At 40.6% G+C, this 21,897-nt stretch overlaps 1 protein-coding gene across 1 annotated transcript in view; it reads left to right on the forward strand.

Annotated features, from left to right (window-relative positions):
- Positions 1 to 21,897, forward strand: part of PPFIBP1 (PPFIA binding protein 1) — a 173,729-nt gene that overhangs the window by 148,764 nt on the left and 3,068 nt on the right. The window contains exons 15-29 of the mRNA XM_008712302.2: positions 4,807 to 4,922; positions 5,707 to 5,763; positions 7,087 to 7,147; positions 7,510 to 7,539; positions 9,448 to 9,619; positions 10,106 to 10,138; positions 12,281 to 12,431; positions 12,708 to 12,836; positions 14,305 to 14,455; positions 15,137 to 15,248; positions 15,360 to 15,448; positions 18,731 to 18,853; positions 19,380 to 19,505; positions 20,085 to 20,273; positions 21,675 to 21,854. Of these exons, the coding sequence (XP_008710524.1) occupies positions 4,807 to 4,922; positions 5,707 to 5,763; positions 7,087 to 7,147; positions 7,510 to 7,539; positions 9,448 to 9,619; positions 10,106 to 10,138; positions 12,281 to 12,431; positions 12,708 to 12,836; positions 14,305 to 14,455; positions 15,137 to 15,248; positions 15,360 to 15,448; positions 18,731 to 18,853; positions 19,380 to 19,505; positions 20,085 to 20,273; positions 21,675 to 21,854 (1,719 nt within the window). The remainder of the gene's footprint in view (positions 1 to 4,806; positions 4,923 to 5,706; positions 5,764 to 7,086; positions 7,148 to 7,509; positions 7,540 to 9,447; positions 9,620 to 10,105; positions 10,139 to 12,280; positions 12,432 to 12,707; positions 12,837 to 14,304; positions 14,456 to 15,136; positions 15,249 to 15,359; positions 15,449 to 18,730; positions 18,854 to 19,379; positions 19,506 to 20,084; positions 20,274 to 21,674; positions 21,855 to 21,897) is intronic.

The raw sequence follows: 21,897 nt of genomic DNA on the forward strand, positions 1-21,897 counted from the left end.
CTCGGCATTCCCATTAAAAAAGAGAGAAAATGGAAGACACACAGGTGTCGTTAGTCCGTAGCAGTTCCAAAATCCAGCCAGGCCCATGTTGCCAGTTCCTTCACAGGACCCAGTCCTTTGGGCTCTTGGTTATTCCTCGTGAGTCATCTTTCCATTTCCATGAGAAGGAACCTATAATTGCAGATGAGTTGTTTTCTGTAAAAGCGTCTGTACAAGTCCAAGGTCTTCTACCTTCTACTGTCTCCGTCCCTGTTGGTCTAATTTGGTGTAATATTTTATCCACTTGGAATTTCTTATGAATCAGTTTATAATCCGCTCCATCAGGTAGAGCATACCTACAGATATCTTCACAATAAGCCTTTCTCTAAAGTTTTCTGTGAGGCTGCTATGGAATATCCCTCTGCTTCTAGAGTTTTTGATCTCTTTTGAAGGTTTCAATGAGATAGCACTAGCTTAAGTCTTCCTGAGGTCTTAACAAAGGCACACCCGTGGCTTCTTGACAGCTCCTCTGTCTTTGCCCTGAAACTATTTCTTAATTTTAATGCAATGTGCTGTCTAGAGAAACTAGGAATGGGAAAGGTTGTTTTTTGTTTGTTTTTCACTAAACAATCTTGGCTCCCTTATGTTTTACACTTCCTCTTTTGGACATCTTTCCTTTAACATTTTACTGTACGTAGTGAGAAGAAACCCAGTGGCATCTTTACTTTTCATTTCTGTTCCTACTAATTACCTAATGAGAAAATGAAATTTGAATTGAATGAAAATGAATTCAAGGAGGAAACAATTCACATTTCTCTCTTTAGTGTAGGAGAGGGCTAAAAGATGTCATTCATAAGGAATTAGTGGGTAGAGGAAATTGGAGGGAGACGGTGAAAAGGTACAGACTTCCCGTGATAAGACAAATGAGAGCTGGGGGTGTAATGTACAACATGACGGCTATAGTTAACACTGCTGTCTGGTATGTTTGAATGTTGCTAAGAGAGAAGATCCGAAAAGTTCTCATTGAAAGGAAAAAATATGTGGGTTGTTTTTTCTTTTTCTTTTTTTTTTTTTTTTATAATCTATACAGTACTGCATCTCAGTGATATCTCAATAAAATTGGAAGAAAGAGGCAAGGGATTAGTTAAGGAATAAGAAATATTTTAGAGGGAAAAAAATCCCCTAATTGCTAAATATATATTTATACTGAAGGGAAAAATAACACTTGACAGCCAATGAGTGTGCTTGCTGCCTGTTTACAGAAAGACAGCTGTTACTTGTAAGATGTGCCCAGAGAGTCTCATATCCTTAAAAAAAAAAAAAATCGTCTTTGCTATGTGAATTGTACTTCGATGAGGCTTTTAGTTTGGAACCAGAGTGATCTGATGAGGATTGAGTTTGTTGAGCGACATTGTTAAAGAAAAGCTGGGAGGGAGATTGGAGTTGGAGTTAAAGCCCTAAAGTTCAAAATAAAATCAAGGAAGTGGCTCAGTTTGTTAGTGGAGCCATTTCCTCCCCCGTGGTCAGGAACCCAATGAGCTACTGTGAACTTGGCAACACAGGGACGATGGCTCAGTAAGTTGCTTTAGTCATAAAGATTCAAATTAAAAAAAAAAAAAAAGGTAGTGAAATAATCTTCTATTTTATAATAATAGGACTTGTTGTTAAAGAACAAACCTCAACTGAGTAAATTTTAAGCATCTTATTGGCTTTATTCAGCAATTGATGAATCCGGCAATGTCCAATTTAGCAGATGGAAAGGAAATCTAAGGATCTGTACAAAGTGAAAGGCTTTTTTAGGTAGAAGGAAGCAGGAGCAGAGGGTCATGCTAGGCATTTGCTGTTTGGCTAACGTAGGGTTACTTTCCTTTTTTTTTTTTTTTTAATGATTTTTTATTATATTATGTTAGTCACCATACAGTACATCCCCGGTTTCCGATGTAAAGTTCGATGATTCATTAGTTGCGTATAACACCCAGTGCACCATGCAATACGTGCCCTCCTTACTACCCGTCAGCGGTCTATCCCATTCCCCCACCCCACTCCCCTCTGAGGCCCTCAGTTTGTTTCTCAGAGTCCATAGTCTCTCATGTTTCATTCCCCCTTCTGATTACCCCCCCTTTCTTTATCCCTTTCTTCCCCTACCGATCATCCTAGTTCTTATGTTCCATAGATGAGCGAAATCATATGATAGTTGTCTTTCTCTGCTTGCCTTATTTCACTTAGCATTATCTCCTCCAGTGCCATCCATGTTGCAGCAAATGTTGAGAACTCGTTCTTTCTGATAGCTGAGTAATATTCCATTGTATATATGGACCACATCTTCTTAATCCAGTCATCTGTTGAAGGGCATCTCGGCTCCTTCCACGATTTAGCTATTGTGGACAATGCTGCTATGAACATTGGGGTGCATATGGCCCTTCTCTTCACTACGTCTGTATCTTTGGGGTAAACACCCAGTAGTGCAATGGCTGGGTCATAGGGTAGCTCAATTTTTAACTTTTTAAGGGACCTCCACACTGTTTTCCAGAGTGGCTGTACCAACTTGCATTCCCACCAACAATGTAGGAGGGATCCCCTTTCTCCACATCCTCTCCAACAATTGTTGTTTCTTGCCTTGTCTATTTTTGCCATTCTAACTGGCGTAAGGTGGTATCTCAGTGTGGTTTTGATTTGAATTTCCCTGATAGCTAATGATTTTGAACATTTTTTCATGTGTCTGTTAGCCATTTGTATGTCTTCATTGGAAAGTGTCTGTTCATATCTTCTGCCCATTTTTTGATTTGTTTATTTGTTTCTCGTGTATTGAGTTTGAGAAGTTCTTTGTAGATCTTGGATACCAGTCCTTTATCTGTAGTGTCATTTGCAAATATATTCTCCCATTCCGTGGGCTGCCTCTTAGTTTTTCTGACTGTTTCCTTGGCTGTGCAGAAACTTTTTATCTTGATGAAGTCCCACAAGTTCATTTTATCTTTTGTTTCTCTTGCCTTTGGAGATGTGTCATGAAAAAGATTGCTTTGGCCGATGTCGTAGAGGTTGCTGCCTATGTTCTCCTCTATGATTTTGATGGATTCCTGTCTCACATCGAGGTCTTTCATCCATTTGGAGTTTATTTTTGTGTATGGTGTGAGAGAGTGGTCAAGTTTCATTCTTTTGCATGTAGCTGTCCAATTTTCCCAGCACCATTTATTGAAGAGACTGTCTTTTTTCCACTGGATGTTTTTTCCTGCTTTATCAAAGATTAGTTGCCCAAAGAGCCGAGGGTCCATTTCTGAGTTCTCTATTCTGTTCCATTGGTCTATGTATCTGTTTTTGTGCCAGTACCATGCTGTCTTTGTGATCACAGCTTTGTAGTACAGCTCGAAATCCGGCATTGTGATGCCCCCAGCTTTGTTTTTCCTTTTCAACATTTCCTGGGCGATTCGGGGCCTTTTCTGGTTCCACACAAATTTAAGGACTATTTGTTCCAGTTCTTTGAAAAATGTCCTCGGTATTTTGATCGGGATAGCACTGAAAGCGTAGATTGCTCTGGGTAGCATGGACGTAGGGTTACTTTCCTTACATGCAGCAAAGGGAAGTCTTGGAGGGGGGTCAGGTAACTTGTGCAGAGCAGGCAAGTGCTGATTGGTTGACCTAGGCCTGCCTTTTCTGGGAGCACCGAGCACAGAAACTTAGCTAAGTTTGGGTTTGCTGACATGGAGCTTAACATGAACCACTCCATCTTGGGCCCAATCAGATTATTTTAACAGACTTCACATGTTATAACCTCTTAATGTCAAGGGGTGAGACCACCACTCAGTAACTGGAACAAAAAACCACAAAGCTAAATGTATTGCTTTTTTAGTTAACTAGGTAAACTTTGTGTGTCAAGGACAGTCTCTTTGATCATATGTGGGGCTTGGGGGGATGCTTGGAGCTCAGGAATTGATGGACTCCCAGAGGCTGGAGTGAGTGGACGTGTGATTACAAAGGTGAGACTGTTGCTGATTGATTGGCATCTAGAAGTGTGTTCACACGCGTGAGTCCCTACCTTCCTGGCTGACTTCAGAAGGGAAGCGCAGTCACTAACTGGTTGACCGGCAAAGTGAATTCACTGAGGTACATTCTGTTTATTTTTTTCTATCACAGTATTTTTTAAGTGTTTCATTTATTAGTTTGTGATCTGCTCTCACACCGCACTGCCCTACAGTCGTCGGAAATTATTGAATACCAGAGTATAGAATTTCTTTCATAGATTCCATCCTTAGGATACACAAAGCATTTGTTTGGGAAGATGTATGAGGCATTTTTGTTGTTGCTGCTGTAATCTTGTTAGGAAGCAAAGTGTTTTTTAAGTGGTATCCACATAGAACTGGTTTGCACAACAGTCTATGTTAGACTAGTGGTAGAAAATAAAGTGAAAACAGGTGTCTTTACAAAGCACTTTACCCAAATCTCATCTCAAATCATGACAACCCGGTAGGGTAGGCATTGCCGTTCTCCTTTTACAGAGGAGAAAACTGGTGCCCCGTTAAGTGACTTACCTAAGGTTAGAACTGAGATTTTAACTGGGGCTTGAAGTTGTCAGGATCAACTATTGACTTACTGGATGGTATTTATTATGTTTTATTCAGAACCAAGTTCAAAAATGACCTTCCTCCAGAATGTTTTCTCTGATTAACACTTGTTGATGTTTATATCCTGAGACCATTTTATAAACAGAAGCATAGTGTTCTAAATACAGATGTATGAAAGGTTATTGATAGACCATGTAATTATCTCACTTTGTTTCCTCTGTGACTTATGTCTTGTTTGGTGGATTTTTGACTTTCTATAATTACATTACAGTTCCACACCAGCATCTTGCAAGTTTCAATCCCTTCGTTACTGCCAGCATCTAAGGGCTTGGAAACTGCTGAAAAAGCAACATTGCCTCCTCAACCAGAGACTTCATTTGAAGAGAGGTGTGTCATTTATGGCCTAACGTTGCAATATAAATGTTCAACAGAGTAGGTCAGGCCAACACCAGGGTGCATTGCACTCATTTATAGACACAGAGAGGCAGGAAACAGTAAGGCATGTGCCAAGGGACCAGTGCGAATCAGTAGTACCTGCAATCAGGTTGTGTATTATTGAAATAAAGGGTGTGAAGCAAGAAGTCCCGCGAGATGAGGCTGGGGAAGTGGAGTGGTTAGGTTAGAGAGGGATTTTAGGGCACTTGGATTTTATGTCCTAAGTCACAGGGGGCCGTCAGTGGGTCACAAGCCCCATAGCACCAGTCATGTGCCTGAGGCTGTTTAGAAGATGGCTAGGAAGTCGTCTGAAGCTGTTTAGAAGAAGGATTCAGAACAGGGATACTATAGTTTCTCCATTGACAAGTAGAATTTTTGAGGGAGCGTATTCTCAATTACTTGATCTTATAATTAGACCCAATAAAAGAAAATAGAATAGAATATTTTAAAAGACAGGGTTACCTGGGAGGCTCAGTCGGTTCAGCAGCTGACCCTTGATCTCAGCTCAGGTCTTGATGTCAGGGTTGTGGGTTCAAGCCCCATGTTGGGCATGGAGCCTACTTAAAAAAAAAAGAGAGAACATTTTAAAAGAGAGAGAAATAGCTTCCCTAGCACAACTTTTTTTGTTTTTGACAAGTCTGTTCACTTAGAAAATATATGGTCTTTTATATGGTCTTTTACTCATGAAGCACACACTTTACCCACCCACCCCCTTTTTTTTTCTTTTTCCTTTTAGTGATGGAAAAATAATCCTTGGTGCTGCTGTTGAAACCCAGCCTTGTGATAGTCTTTCGTAAGTTATGTTATTGAATGTGAAAAATTTCATCGATACCTGGGAAAAAGGAAGCTTCTGTTACACTAACAAAACACTATGAGAAGCAGATGACTGAGGCCTGAATTGTATTAATGCAGGTGTAATGGTTGGATGTGGGGGGATGTGGGGGGTTGTGAGTTAACAAAGGAATACTTGCTCGATGACCATTATCTATTATCTCATGCCAAGTGTTTCCTCGTCTTTAGCCTTCCTTCATCAGTTTTCAGGTGAAGTGCAGTGCTTTGAATTTCAGGTTCGCACTGGCTTGCATTTTGACTCTAGCAGAAAAAAACCACGGGGAATGATGTGATGGCTGGAAAGGCTGCAATGGTGTTTTGCACGCTCTGTGTACTAAACCGGCCTAATATCTATGTTTATCCAAGTTCAAGTCTGGATTAAATTAGGAAAATGTGTTTTCAGAGCAGCACTCAAAGATGAGATCTTTTCTTTTCTTGCTATTATCTTTTACTTTATTTGGTACTAGACATGTCTAGCAACTTAACGTACACAGAAGTACATGAGAATTGCCTTTTAAAAGTTTGTTTGTATATGTATGTTATTGTACTTCTTAGAGCAGAGGTATTTTTTTCTCTCTCTTTCTAAACTGGTCACCTATTCTTGCCTTCAGTTTCTGAGAAGACCAGCCCTATAAACTTGAATGCCAGTTATGTGAAAGAGAAAAATCTCTGAATGTTTACAGTGTCACTTTGCCTTTACTAGGACAGCAAATGAATTATTATGGCTAGCTATAGGGATTTTTCTTATATGCCTTGCTCAGAACTGTAAAATGAAGTACTTAGCCAGATTCAGGAAATGGATTCCTTTGTGAATTGAAAAATAACACTTTTGTCCTTTATTTTAATTACAAGGATTCGATGTAAATAGTATGTGAGTACTTCAGAAGTTCCCTGGTATGTTAACTAAAATTTAAATAAAAATTAAAAATAATGTTCCTGGTCTAAATGTATACATGAAAGGATGCACCACTAGCCCATGGAAAAACGCTGGTTTATTTTCAAATATTGACATCACAAGGAGCGCCCTAAGTGTTTTTCCAGCTATTCTAATGTGTGCGGGACATTCAGAGTTATTGGCAGGACAGTTAACCACCTCTGCTTTTAAAAGAACTCAATGTTATAATTTAGTTAAGCACATAAGTGACTGCCTGAATCCAGATTTTCTTTTATGGACCAGGCTTCAACCCACACACAGTTTGAGTTTCTTTCCAAGATATTCTCCTAAGAAACAGTGGCACCAAAGCCACTTAGTATTAATCCTAATTACTATTATTGTTATTTTTAGAACTTCAAGTCTGCAAAAGTCCAGCAGCCTGGGCAATCTGAAGAAAGAGTCATCAGACGGGGTTGGTTCTGTGTTGTTTTTTTTTTTTTTCTGTCCGTTACCCTGAGACGAAAATATTTAGGGATCTTCACATTTTCCCATTTTGCAAATAAAACTCTTAAGAAGAGCTTGTGGTTTCTCTAATGCAAATTTATTAGATACCACTGTTAATGGTAAATATTAAGAAGTATGAATATGAAGGGTTGCAAGTAGCGTTTACAATCAAAACTGCAGACTTTAACCATTACCGAAAATAAATGGAAGTGAGATTGTGTAGCTTAGAAGTCAATGTAAATTTATTTTAATTTCTGGAATTTTATGTGACAGATTGTGAATATACAAAGCCATTCCTGTAACAATCTGAAATATTGTTGTTTTGAACAGGAAAAGGAGTCCGTTCAGAAGCCTTCAGAGGTAATTTTTATGTCCAGATTACCATGTAAAAATGTTTGAGACGTCTGATACACGTGATTGCTTAAATGTCTCCAAAAAGCCCAAACTCAGAACCTCCAAAATATGTTACATGAAAGAAGCCAGACACAAAAGATCACATAGTATATGATTCCATTTATGTGAAATACGCAGCATAGATAAGTCCGTAGAGACAGAACACAGCCTGGGGGTTGCCAGAGATGGAGAGAAACTGCTTCCTGGGTAAGGGGTTTTACTAGAATGATGGAGGTGTTTCGGAACTAAGTGGAGGTGATGGTTGCACAACACTGAGTGTACAAAAGGCCACTGAATTGTTCCGTTTAGGATAGTTACTTTTTATGTTTCACCCCAATAAACTCTTGGGAAAAAAAAAAAACCCGAAAAACCCCAAACTCTCAATCAGGCTATTGATGTTCTGAATGATCATAGTTGGGCTTCCTAAGACCTCACAAAAAGTCCTTAGAACACCCATCTGAGAACAGCTATTTATTTAATATAAACACTGTCTGTATACAGCAAACATTTTGGTGTTTTTGTTTTTTGTTTTTCCTTTTAAAACCTCATCAACAAGGGCTCTGGTTCTTCTTTCCTCTAATTTTCAACCATTAACTTTGTAAAGGCTGCATTCTGGTAGACAGGCTACTTCCAGATGCACTCCCTCGACTGTTGGCTCTGAATGCCTTGAGTCGTAATGTAGGTATCCCTGATGAGGCCCAGACCGTGCACCCAGCTAGAATTACAGGCATCCTCTGTCCTTTTTTGTCTTGCCAACCCAATAAATGATGCAATGATTCTGACATCTGTGTTGAGACATAGTAGTAGCAGCAGTAAGCTGCGGCATCTATAAGCTTGTAGTTACGATGAGCAATAAATACGTAGAATAAAATAACCACCTTAAAAGCCTATGTCCCCTCCCCCCTTTCTCCACCTCTGCAAGGAAAGAAACAGGGCGAGAGATGTTAGAGAAATGAGAGCATGCAAACTAAAGCGTCTTTGGATCATACGAAAACAGTGTAATAGATCATGTGACTATAATTGGCAATTCAAATAACGAGAAACTAAAAAATAAGCAGTACCTAGAAGTGTAACTTAATTACAGTTAAGGTTCTCAATAAAGACCTTGAAATACTATAGACAGCCAAAGTGTCTTCTGAATCAACGAAGAAAAATTAAATGATTGCAAGTTTAGTTTTGATGTTAAGTGTATCTGAATGTATCGAGTGTTTGAAAAGTGGTGATCGTGTTGGGTAACTGCAGGCAAGATAATGAATCTACCTCAGAACACGCTTTCAAAAAAAAAATGTTCAAGAGTCACTGGTTGTGTTCTCATTTTACAATTAATTCCTTGAGGAGAATATTTAAAATAACTGGAGTAGAGTTTCTTTCTGCTGCTGGTGTAGAAGCTTGGGGTTAATGCCTGCTTTGCAGAGCAATTTTGTTACGTTGGGCTTCTACTGACGCAGTTACAGTACAAAGACTGCAGACTGTATCATAGCCCAATATGGTGTCCTAATTGCTAGAAAAATAAGTCTGCTGGTATTCTGATTAGGTAATATCTTATTTCGATGTCTTTGGGGGAATGAGGCAAATAAAATTAAGATAAAGCTTGAGAATTTCTATATCCTAAATATTTTATGTCCTGATAAGCACACGGGTCGTAGATCAGTGATGAATATGTTTTTGTTGCTACTGCGGCTGTTTCTTCTTAATAGCTTTCAGAATTGACTTTTTAAACTTCTGATATGGCGCTCGATATTCATAATCAACTTGTTAGTTCCATGATTCTTTTAAGTAAACTCACACGTGTACCATACCGGGTGTTGCGCCCGGCAGGTACTCATGATTGTGCACAGCAGTGCGGTGTTCCATTTCTGGTTACTTCTCTCTCAGGATAAAGCTCCAGTAGAAAGCAGCCCGTTTGGGAGCCTCCCTCCGAAAGCTCCAGGACATGATGCCTCCGTGGACGACAACCCCTTTGGCACTCGGAAAGCCAGATCTTCCTTTGGGCGTGGCTTTTTTAAAATAAAAAGTAACAAGAGGACTGCAAGTGCACCAAACTTGGGTACGTGTGGCCAGCGTGCCTTTGCCTTAATTCGCTCAGAATGAGGACAAGGTCAATCTCTTCCCTTCCCTTGTTCATCGGTTTGTGCATTTATTTCTCTTTCTCAGAAATGAAGGTGAATGAGTTGGGGGAAAAGTTCGCAAGCAACTGCTCCCCTGAGTTTAATTCAGCGGTAAAGGTAGCTCTGTGTAGGCTGTCACCCCGCTCTCCTTGGTGGAGCGTAAATGTAGAGGAAAGACCAAAAACCGTGACACTCTCTGACTTCATTGTAAACAGCTTCTCATCTGTTTTGAAAGTGGACACATTAACCCCATATTGACCCTGCTAATGGAGTCTGCGATGCTGGAAGCACAGCGAGGTGCTTGCCTTTCCTCCCACTGTGTGTATTTTGTGAGTAGGAGTTTGATCTGTGTTTCATTTTGTCATTCTCCTGTGTTCTCTCCATTGGGCTGCGTGTGATTGTGTGCGTTGGTGGGATATCTGAAGACCGTAAACGAAGTGCCAGTGCACCCACCTTAGGTATCGTACCCCTGCATGCCAGCCCTCGCCGGTGCTGTCCTCCAAACTGAGCTAATCCTTGCTCTTGGCATCTGTGATCTCTAGAAAGCGAGCTGGCAGCAATTAGAAAATGTTGTCCTTTACTCCTGAGGGTTCCTTCTGCTAAGTGGACTCTCTGGAGAGCCTTTGCTTCCAAGCCTAAACGCTGTTAACCCCTGCTAATGACACCTTGCGAGGAGCTCTGGGAGGACCTAGAAGTGCACAGCACCCTCAGAGTCCAGGGCAGGACTGTCCTGCCTCATCCATTCCAGCTTTTTCACCCTTCAAGTGCATCCCATCTCACACTAACTCCCAGGTCCTGGCAGTTCCTTCTCCATGTCTGCGTTATCCCCAGAGAGAAATGTTTTCAGCCAGATAGGGCAGTCTGTAGAAGACATTGGAAATGATTGTTTTAGACTGACTGTTCTTAAGGGACCATCCTTCTGACTTTCATTGCTTTGAAGATGGAGGTGACGTTTAGTGACACCAGAGGAAGCTTCCTGCGATATCCAAGGAGTCGCCCCCAAAGTGATTTTAGGAGAGGGGAAGCTCAGTTTTCCTTTTTAAAAGTGTGGGGCACAGGAGGGAAGAAACATCCTCAAAGCAGAAAATAAAAATAGGATCTTTTAAAATGAGGGCGAGTTAGGCAGCATTTTGTGGTACACCCAGACCCATGCTGGCTTTAGGGTTTGGGTGGGAACGGCCCGTTGGATTTTCCCGGTGGGTTTTATCATCTTATGTAGATACCCATATACCTCTTGATGTGGGTCAGCACAGGTGACTCCTCTCACATTTCTGGAATACACATGGGATAGATAAAATCCAGACAACTATTTTCAAATGTTTTTGCATCTTTCTTAGAAGAAATATATTGTTTATGCTAAGAGCGGAGTGCTGCTTATTATAACCTATAATCACAGCTGTGCTTCATAGAAAAGTCAACCTCTGCAACTTTTATATCTTGCTGAAACACCATTTCTGTGATTTTTATACAACTTTACTTTCCCTAAAAAGTGTGGTCTCACATTGAGGAAACAGTACGCCTTGTGTTTGTTAGCACGGGATCACGTATTAAGGGACAGATAAAAGAATTAAGATAGTTAATGCTGGGAGATCTGGGCATAGCAAATTTGGATGTTACTCTTTCAAGGCAGAATCGACAGGTGCTGATTTTATATCAGAAGAAAAGTTTATGCATATCCAGTTCATTCTTTTCTCAGTAGGACATAACAAGCTAGAAATAGGAACAACTCTCTTAAAAAAAGAATTGCCAGAACTTGGTAACTGGGATTTGATGTAAATGCCAAAGAAGAGGAGGGGGTGAAAAGCAAATGACAGAGAGTTTGAACTGGAGTAACAGGAAGAATATTAATTAATATTAAGGGAATATCAAATAAGAAAATTTCAGAGAAATCTCTGGAAAGTTGGATGGATTTGTTGAGTCCAAGATGTTCCTGGCACACCAAATTGGGACTATCCATAGAAGTTCAGATACTGAATCTGAGGAGAGAGATTAGGTCCCCAAATTGTGGTACCAGGTGCTTACAGATGAGGGAAGCCATCACTTAGTCCCAAGCATGGAGTCAGCTTGTCCAGAGATCCTGCTGGGGGAACCTAGAACAGAATCTTGGAGTGGAAGAGGAAGAGAAAATAGGTCCTATAGCAGAGAAGAAACTATCAGATGGCAGATCTGGGAGAGTGTCATAACAAGAAGATGAAGGGGATAATGATTTTGAAGGATGTGGGAGGGAGTCAGCAGTCCCAAGTGCTACAGGAAGATAGAGAATCATTTCATTATGTATTCACATCTCTCAAGGAAAGAATGTGGCAATCCTGTCACACCTTTGAATCTCAAAGAGGTGGTAATTTGTGAGTTAATGAATTTAGGCACAATATCATACACGATATTACACACAATGTTAATTGATACACAACAGACCGTAGAGCAGAATATACCTGTGTTTTCCATTTTTAATATTTGTAGGGTGCTCTTTGTAAATTACTGCTTTACAGACCAACAGAAGAAGAATTTGTTAACAGTTGCTAAAACCAAGAAGGTTAGCATCTAGTCGTGTTCATTCCATATTTAGAACTCACCAAGTATGTATTCTGTTCTTGGAATAGCTGAAACAGAGAAGGAGACCGCTGAGCACCTAGATCTGGCTGGTGTTTCTTCCCGGCCAAAAGATTCGCAGGGAAGCAGTCCCTTCCAGGTATCTCCACCGTCGCCGGATTCCAAAAAGAAATCCAGAGGTATCATGAAGCTCTTTGGAAGGTAAGTAACAGCAGACAAATGGCGTAGGCTTTGTATTATTGTATGTTGCTCAAATGTAGGAATAAATGGAAGATTGGCTGGACACAAGTATGAAATTGTATGGCTTCAAAGGAAGGAAGATTGTGATCTGGGATTCACTAACTCATTGGGTCTCAGTTAAAGTGTAAATCCAAATGTCTGTTCTGACCATACATAAGCAATGTTCTGATTAACTTTAAAGTCTAAGGCCTCCTCAGGTCTCATGCAAGGCAATATGGTGTTGTGTCTTCTGTTCAGACTCAGGAGAAGTCAGTCAACTACATTCAACCCAGATGACATGTCTGAGCCTGAATTCAAAAGAGGAGGGACAAGGGCAACTGCAGGACCGCGACTGGGTTGGTCTCGAGATTTGGGACAATCTAATAGGTGAGAACAACCGAACAAATGGACTTTTATATCTCTACCCAAGTGTCAAGGCTGTGAGCACTTACCATGTTAATATTGTCCCCGGGCTGAACGGTAGAATCTGTTGCTTACTGCTGTGCCTGGCGGAAGGGTCTGCCATCTGTAGAGCAGTGCAATTTGGAAGTGGTTGGTATAAATCCTGCAGAAGAAGGGGGCTATGTGAGCCAGGGAGGAACCAGAGCTAAAGTGTCAGCAACATCTGTGCTAGAATGATTCTTGGACTTAAGTTGGACCGAGAAAATAATTACTGTGAGTACTCTAAAGCCTAGCTCTGGGGAGATGGGATAACATAGCCATTAAGAGTAGGTTCTAGAGACAGACTGCTTGGATCTGATTTCTGGCCTTGCCGCCTCCAACAACCTGGGTGACCTTTGAGCAACTACATCCATGCTCTGTGCTTCTGTTTCCCATGGTATTAATTAGTCCATTTCCCCAAAAGGTAATCATGAAGATTAAATGAGTTAATACACGTTAAGTATCTGGTAAATAGTAACTGTTCAATGAACATTAATAATTAGTGGATTCTGTGAAAGCATCAAATACATAAATTCTATCAGAATTCTTAAATTTATCAGGACTATGTAATATTTTATCTGTTAAGACTCTATGAACTTTTCCTGCACCCTTATTACTGGTTTGAAATTACTATACTGACCTACTAAGCATGAAAAGGGTGGGGTTGGCAAACATCTAGCGCAAATGATTGACACTAAATCTTTGGAACATGGTCCCTCCCACCCTCGCGGAAGACTGGGCCCCAGTTTCATCAAGGAGGAAACTCTGGCTTTCTGCAAACACTGAAGAGTCTCATTTGCCATATGTTCTCTTTGTACACAGTAGAGGATCTCCTTGCACTGTTTTAAAAAAAAAAAAAGAAAAATTCTTGTTTATCTACACATTTTTTCCCCCCAAAGAGGAACACTATTTATGTGTCAAAGTAAAAAACCAGAAATTTGCTGTGGTTACGTTTTCGTGTACTCAGTGATGGCATGTTGCTCTCTTATTACCATTTGGTGAGAAACCATACATAATTCTGCTACAGTTAATTCAAGTTAGACTTGATTTCTCTCCATCTAACCTAGTGTTTTCTGTTTGGAAATTCAGTCTTCAAACCACGTTGATTGAAACTAGTACAGTGACTTGATTGGCTGGTTCAACTTGGTTTTCTTCCATATGTACGACATGTTTTTTGCTCAGTCACATTGAATCTGTTGTGGTTTCATTTGAAATGAAAGCTGTGGTCTTCTGAGGTAACTTTCAGTGCCAGTACCACCATCACCTCCAAGTATGTACTGAAAAGTGAGCTTTTCATAGTCAAATGGGCATTAGCAGGAAATTCCCATATCGATTTAATACACAGTTGGTCAACCTCGATAAGCCACAGGTTGGCTTTGAGTTGTTTTTCATGCAGTTGTTCGTTTTCTTATAGTGACTTGGATATGCCATTTGCCAAATGGACCAAGGAGCAGGTTTGCAATTGGCTTGTGGAACAGGGCTTGGGGTCCTACCTGAATTCTGGCAAGCACTGGATTGCATCTGGCCAAACACTTCTGCAGGCTTCTCAACAAGATCTGGAGAAGGTGACTGCTTCCTATTTTGTTTAGACAATGGATACTGGGAAAGAGACTATGAATGTAGGATTGTTTTATACTCCAGAAAGGGGAGTGGGTGGAGCCAGTAAGTACTCTTGAAAAACTTTGTTTTCTGCTTCACGCTTTTTTTTCTTTTTTTTAAATCTTATGGACTTAACAAGAAGGACCTGGTCTTAATGATTCCTTATGAAACATGTAAGCCACTGGGCATTTTAATGAGAAATAATTGTATAGACATAATAATAAATCTTAAGTTCGTATTTCTCAAAATCATTGTGTGGCTTTAGCATTGGCCCAACTTCTCAATGTCATGTATGCAATTCAACTTTATTTTGCAAAAAGGAAAAGGAAAGAGCCCTACATCTTACATTTAATTATTTAACATTTTTCCTAATTATTTAACATTTTGCACAAAAAAAGTAGAATTCTAGTCTTGCCAAGGAAGGAGCCTACTGGGAAATGGAGCGTACTACTAAACTAATTGCAGCGGTCTTGGCTTTCTAGGGGCCTGTTGAGCTACACTGTACTAGCCTGAGCTGGTATGCTGATGTAATGGGATTGTTGGGTCTTTAACACTCGCTTCATTTGGGGGAATTGGCATCTTTTGTCAGTGGCATGCAGCCCATATTGACAGAATGGTAAAGCCAGTATTTCTGCTGATTATTTCAGGAACTTGGAATTAAGCATTCACTTCATCGAAAGAAACTCCAGCTGGCACTGCAAGCCCTGGGGTCCGAAGAAGAAACCAACCACGGAAAGCTGGATTTCAACTGGGTCACTAGTAAGAGGTTTTAAATTCATGAATGAATGAATGAATGAAGCTGCTTTTTCTTTTTAATCACAAGTGCAGGTGTTCTGTGGCTTACTAACAACACTGATTTTTCTCCTGCAGGATGGTTGGATGATATTGGTCTCCCCCAGTACAAGACCCAGTTTGACGAAGGACGGGTAGATGGTCGAATGCTCCATTACATGACTGTTGTAAGTGATTTACTCCTGGGAATTGGGGGAGGAGGTCAAATTGTTTTTCTCTGAAAAACCCAGAAATAGTGAGCAAAATACATTGTTTTCACAATGATTCCACCAGAGTTTCAAGGTGTTGCCTTAGCTTGAGAAGAGCGGGAATGTTTTCTGTTTAAATTGAAGTCGGAGGATTTGATGATTGCGGTACCGTTGGGAAATTTGAAACCCTGATTTAAGCTGTGTGAAACCTAATCTAAGCTCAGCTGTCCAGGAAGTTGGTTTTTTATATATTCAACAACGTAGACATGTAGTGCATGGGTAAATTTTTTGGTATGTGAATTATATCTCCTAAAGATGTTTATTTTATTTTATTTTAGATTTTATTCGTTTATTTGAGAGAGCAAGAGAGAGAGCAGGGGGAGGATCAGAGAGAGAAGCAGACTCCCACTGAGCAGGGAGCCCAATGCGGGGCTTGATCCCAGGACCCTGGGATCATGATCTGAGCTGAAGGCAGGTGCTTAACTAACTGAGCCACCCAGGTGCCCCTCTCCTAAAGAAGTTTGAAAAAGAGAATGTAGAGTTCTGAAGCCGGGGCAGTTTCTGAGTTACACATTCCTATATGCAGTGACTGCTCAGAAGAGACCATCCTTTTGACTTTGACATCTAGAGACTTGTCTCCTCTCCTCCCTTCCACTTTTGAGAACGTTACCTGAAACCTGCTTCCTTTCTTTCTTTAGCCCCATTCCGCTAGGGCAGGAGTCACAGAGCTTGAAGAAGTAGGGCGAGGTAGACTCTGATTCCTTCATTATTGTTCCATATTTTTATCCTTATCCAAGAGGTAGAAGGACTTTACAACAGTGGGGAGAGATGGATTCCAGGGGAACTTGTTCTAGATTCCATAGTCCTGTTAGTGTACTACTCATTAGATGCGTTTATTTAAACCGCCTTAAGTATCTTCTTTAAATAAGTTGAAAATTTCAAACAGCTAATTTTTCAGTGTCGAAAGAAATGTAGGGATCCTCTTACGGGATTTATTTTCTTCTCGATTATTGAGCCAAAGTCCGTACTTCGGTGGGCACATAGTGTAGACCTGTTTGTGGTAACACCAGCGTGTGGCACATTGCACATTTACTGGACGCCAGGCAGTCTTTCCAGCTCCATACTCCTATTAATACTCAAGTCTCAGCAAGCCTTGCGGTAGCATTCTTGTTATCCCCAGGGTTCAGATGAGGGAATGAAAAAATTGAAAAACTGGGTCACTTGACCAAGTTTCCACAGCTAGAAAGTCGTCAAAAGTCACAGGCTGTTTGAACCTAGGATGTTTGCAGATTCCTGCTCTTAACAGCTCAGCCTGGAACAAGTTCAGTAAATACTTGCCCTCCCGTCTGGGTATAGGTGAGCTCCTGCAGGAATGTAAGCAGTTTCAGGCTTAAAATCACAAAAAAAGTGTGTATAGCTTTTGTGGCTGTAAAAGAGTAAATCGTCTGGGGCGCCTGGGTGGCACAGCGGTTAAGCGTCTGCCTTCGGCTCAGGGCGTGATCCTGGAGTTATGGGATCGAGCCCCACATCAGGCTCTTCCACTATGAGCCTGCTTCTTCCTCTCCCACTCCCCCTGCTTGTGTTCCCTCTCTCGCTGGCTGTCTCTATCTCTGTCGAATAAATAAATAAAATCTTTAAAAAAAAAAAAAAAAGAGTAAATCGTCTTAGGAAATTTGACCCCAGAAGTTCTAAATCACAAAAGACCTGTTTGAATGTAGTATCCTGGGTTGGATCCTGGAACAGAGAAACGACCTAGTGGAAAAACTGGTGAAGTTTGAGTAAAGTCTGTAGTTTAGTTATCATTTTTTGTTCTCTATGTTAACTCCTTTGTTTTGACGACTATATATATCATGGTTTATATATAAACTCAGGGGAAGCTGAGTGAACGGTATATGGGACTCTCTTCTATCTTTGGCAATTCTTTGGTAAATCTAAAATTACTTAAAAGATTTTTTTAATCTAAAAAAATCTGTTTTGATTTAAAAATCTCTCAAGCTAAAATAATTTGCATTGTATTTACATTGCAGTCATTATGTATTTAGATTTTTTTAATCTGATAGATTTTAATTAGTTGAAAATAGCCCACATGGAAATGTTTTGAATGGGTGTCTCAATCTTAGATTAAAATGTGTTAAATGGGGGCACCTGGGTGGCTCAGTCGTTAAGCATCTGCCTTCCGCTCAGGGCCTGATCCCTGCTCCGCTGGGAGCCTGCTTCTTCCTCTCCCACTCCCCCTGCTTGTGTTCCCTCTCTCGCTGGCAAACACATAAATAAAATCTTTTAAAAATAAAAATGAAATGTGTTAAGTGCCTTCTAACTTATCATAAGGCACTGCCTTTAAGAAATTGATTCAGAAAAAATTCAGGAAATAATTTTACTCAGTAGCTTTAAGAATTTAAGCTGATTGTCTGATATTTTTATTTAAAAACTATTTCTGTAATAGATTACCACCCGCCCCAAGAAATGTGTTATCAGTAAGGGTGTGTCTAAAATGGATGTTTTTCTTGTTTTATTTTCTGGGTGTGTTTGGAAATAGACTGGTGCTTATCTTGACACTGCCCTCCAAATCACCTTCTGAAATAATTTGTTTTGGTGTGTTTGGTATGTTTGAAATGTTCCCAATAACCACATACTGGGGAAGTTACACCTTGAAGGGATTAATGGTGATCCATGTTGCTACCGATAACTTCTCCAGTTCTCCTTTCTCTTTAACTCTCACCAAAACCTTTGCATCGATCGACATAATTTTCCCGAAATTGTTCACAGTGTCTGCTAGATAAAGCATAATAATCCAGAACTAGAGATTTCTTGAGGCTTGGGGAATAGTATAACAGAGGTGCTCTTAGCTTTCTGCTTTATCACATCAAATCAAAGGGGATCACTTTTTGCAGTGACCCAGCAGGTGCTTTTCAGACTGTGATTTACAGAGCTGTGGGGTCCCATGATCCTATCTCAAAATAGCTGGAAGAGGGACACAGGTGAAACTCGGCTTCTGTTGGCACATTAATTTGTTTTTACATATATGTATGTGTACATTTATACACATACATATATATATATATTGGGGTCCTGGAGAGGATTTTGTTTGGAACAGGAAAAAGGGTTCTGTTACCAAGTAAGGGGTTTGAAATCACAAGTGCTCAAGGCCCATTGGTAGAGGAGCTCGTCTGCCTCTACTCGTGTTTTCTGAACTTTCCCTGAGAAGGCCCTCCTGCTCTAGGCCTGCTCAGTGAGCTCCTCTTTTTGCGCTTTTTTTTGCAGGATGACTTACTGTCCTTGAAGGTCGTGAGCGTGCTACACCATCTCAGTATCAAAAGGGCTATCCAGGTCCTGAGGATCAATAACTTTGAACCCAACTGTCTGCGGAGGCGGCCGTCCGATGAGGTAGCAGCTGACGTTGAGATTCACACAGCGTGTGCTTCCCGGGCATGCGACTGGCTGTGCGAGCAAAACAAACACCCGTTTCTTCGTGGGGCCTGCCGGAAAAGCTTCTGCTTTCCTCAGAGCCTCAAATCCAGCCTCCTTACCTTCTTGGGCTTTATTGTCCTATAATCCCCCCGTGATGGTTCCACCTGTGTAACTAAAGCCAACGGTCGTTTTTTAATTTCCCTTCCTCCTTTCCATGGGTGTATTTTATTTTCCTGTCTCCTTAACCTGCAGAGTTAAATATCACGCTAAAGACTTGCTTTGCTAACGCACTGCTTTATGAGTTTGTAAAAAACCTTGGGACAGTGACATAAATGCCTTAAAGCAAAATCCCGACTAGCAAACACCTTCTCACCCTTTCTGTAAACACTTAGTGGGATGTCGGGTGAGTGTGCTCTGTAAGGCAGACTTTTTAGTGTGCAGTTTTAGTGCTTGGAGTCCCACGGTCAATGACTGGAGCTCTCGGTGTGGCTTGTTCTCACAGAGTAGCATCACGCCATCAGAAGTTCAGCAGTGGACCAACCACCGGGTGATGGAGTGGCTGCGCTCCGTGGACTTGGCAGAATATGCCCCCAATCTCAGAGGCAGTGGTGTCCATGGTGGGCTCATGGTAAAACTCTCTTTTAATTTACAAACTGACTTCTCCTCATTTTGTTTCCATTAGTCGAATGAGTAGGATATGGTCCGTCTGCTTGTTATAACCCTCGCGTCATCAAACTGAACCCTCCTGTACCATTTCTAGTGAGTCTTGACTTTCCGAGGATTTTTTCCCGTATTTTTTATTTGTATCCCATAAGGCTACATCAGATTTAAACCCGTTTCTCGTTCATTGTCTTTTATCTTGGGTGACATCTGGCCACTGGCTCTCCTATGATCCTGTTTTGAAACACCTGCAACATGCAGATTATATTTCTGCACATTGATGTAAGGAGTTGCCTTCCAAAGGCTCCACTTCAGAGAGCTACGAGCCCTAACTTTGGCATGCGTGGGTGTCAGGAACGGCTCTACTTCTCACTAGCTTAGGCAAAATAGAGATGTGTAGCATGAAGGTTGAAGTCCACGCTCTGTCTGTTTCTCTGGGCTGTTGTGGGACCATTGGTGATGACTAAATGAAGGAGGTTGGCAAATTATAAAGCACAGTGCAGACCTGTATGATATATGGTGCCTTAATTGTGAATTTTTTTTACAGGTTCTAGAACCTCGTTTTAATGTAGAAACAATGGCTCAGTTATTGAACATCCCACCAAGTAAGACCCTCTTGCGAAGACATTTGGCCACTCATTTCAACCTTCTGATCGGTGCTGAGGCCCAGCACCAAAAGCGTGATGCCATGGAGTTACCAGATTATGTACTTCTAACAGCCACGGCCAAAGTGAAGGTTGGTTCAAGCTTGTGTCTTCCAATAATTGGTTAAAGCAAAAACTAAAGCTGGGGCTTGGTTCTGACATGACTATCTCATTTTCTGGAGTTTACTGAGTCTTGTGGATAGGTTAATGGTCTGTGCATCTTTAAGAGTAATTAAGAAAATGCATTTTTGCAAGTGTCTTTCTGGGGGAATCTTTGCTCAAATCATTTATTTTATTAGAGTTAACAGTAATGAAGAGTAGGACGTTGGCATGCAGTCAATATGTTGCCAATGCAGAGAGTCCACGACTTGGGCTCAAATATTGATTGCTCAAATATTCTATCGATAAACCCAGTATAAGAGGAGGATTTCTTCTCATACAGATTCAACTTGTCTGGCTTACAATTGACTAGTCTTGCAAGTTAGAAAAAGATACTTCAATGATTCAACATAGACCAGCAGAGAATGGCTATTTCCAGATTTACCCAGATTCGTGGGTCATACCAAATTCAGATTACTTTTTCTTCTTTTAAATCATTTCTCTGTGAACTCTTCTAACTCTGTTTTCTCAACGAACTTGATGTGGAGATAAGGTTTATCAACTCCTCCACAAATTTGTACCAAGTTCTTTATATACATATATTCCTATTCCTATTCCTATTCCTTCCTTCCTTCCTTCCTTCCTTCCTTCCTTCCTTCCTCCCTCCCTCCCTCCCTCCCTCCCTTTCTTTCTTTCTTTTTCTTTTTCTTTTTTTTTTTTTACCTTCTCTACCTGCCCAACACTTTCTCTTTAGCTCACTTTCTCCCTTGAAAGATGTGCCAGATTTGAAACTTCTGAAAGACTCTGTGCTATTAAATTCCCAGCATCAGCCTGGTCACCATCTGCTGAGCAGATAGTCTCAGGACTATTCAGTGACTAAGATGGAGTTTCTCTTCCAAGTATCACTGGAAGTTCTCTCTCCAAATGAGTGAGGATTCCTTTAGCAGCCAACAGTTCTGTTATGGAAGCATAACAGGTATACAGGATAACCAGAGCTTCCCCCGAAAAGAAAACACAGTTAGGACCATTTTCTTTTCCTGATCTTAGATGGGAAAACCTTGCAAAACTAGATTCATCCCTGGGAAATATCATTGCATTAAGTCCTGTTTCATCACAACTAAGGCTCTTGACGTTTTTTGCTTATCACAGTGACTACCCAGCTAATTGGTGTGAATAGGAGAACAAGCTTAATCTTCTGAGATTCATAATAGGGATCATTTATTATATTTGGGTGCATCAATCATACATCCAGGATGCTTTTATTATTGTCACACCAATTAAGTCATCCAATTGCTTTTCTCTGTGGATGGAGTGAATAATTGAATTATGCATGTTATCAATCCTTTGTCATATGAATTTTATTAAATCCCTGGATGTTTGCTTTTTGTTTGAAGCCAAAGAAACTTACCTTCAGCAATTTTGGGAATCTGAGAAAGAAGAAACAGGAAGATGGGGAAGAATATGTTTGTCCAATGGAATTGGGACAGGCATCAGGAAGTACCTCCAAGAAAGGATTTAAACCTGGATTGGATATGCACCTGTATGACGAAGATGATTTGGACCGGTTAGAGCAGGTAAAGGCAACACGATATGTCTATTTTGTTTAAAGTTCCTCCA

This window comes from Ursus maritimus, unplaced genomic scaffold (genome assembly GCF_017311325.1).
Source record: "Ursus maritimus isolate PB19 unplaced genomic scaffold, ASM1731132v1 scaffold_26, whole genome shotgun sequence".
NCBI lineage: Eukaryota > Metazoa > Chordata > Mammalia > Carnivora > Ursidae > Ursus > Ursus maritimus.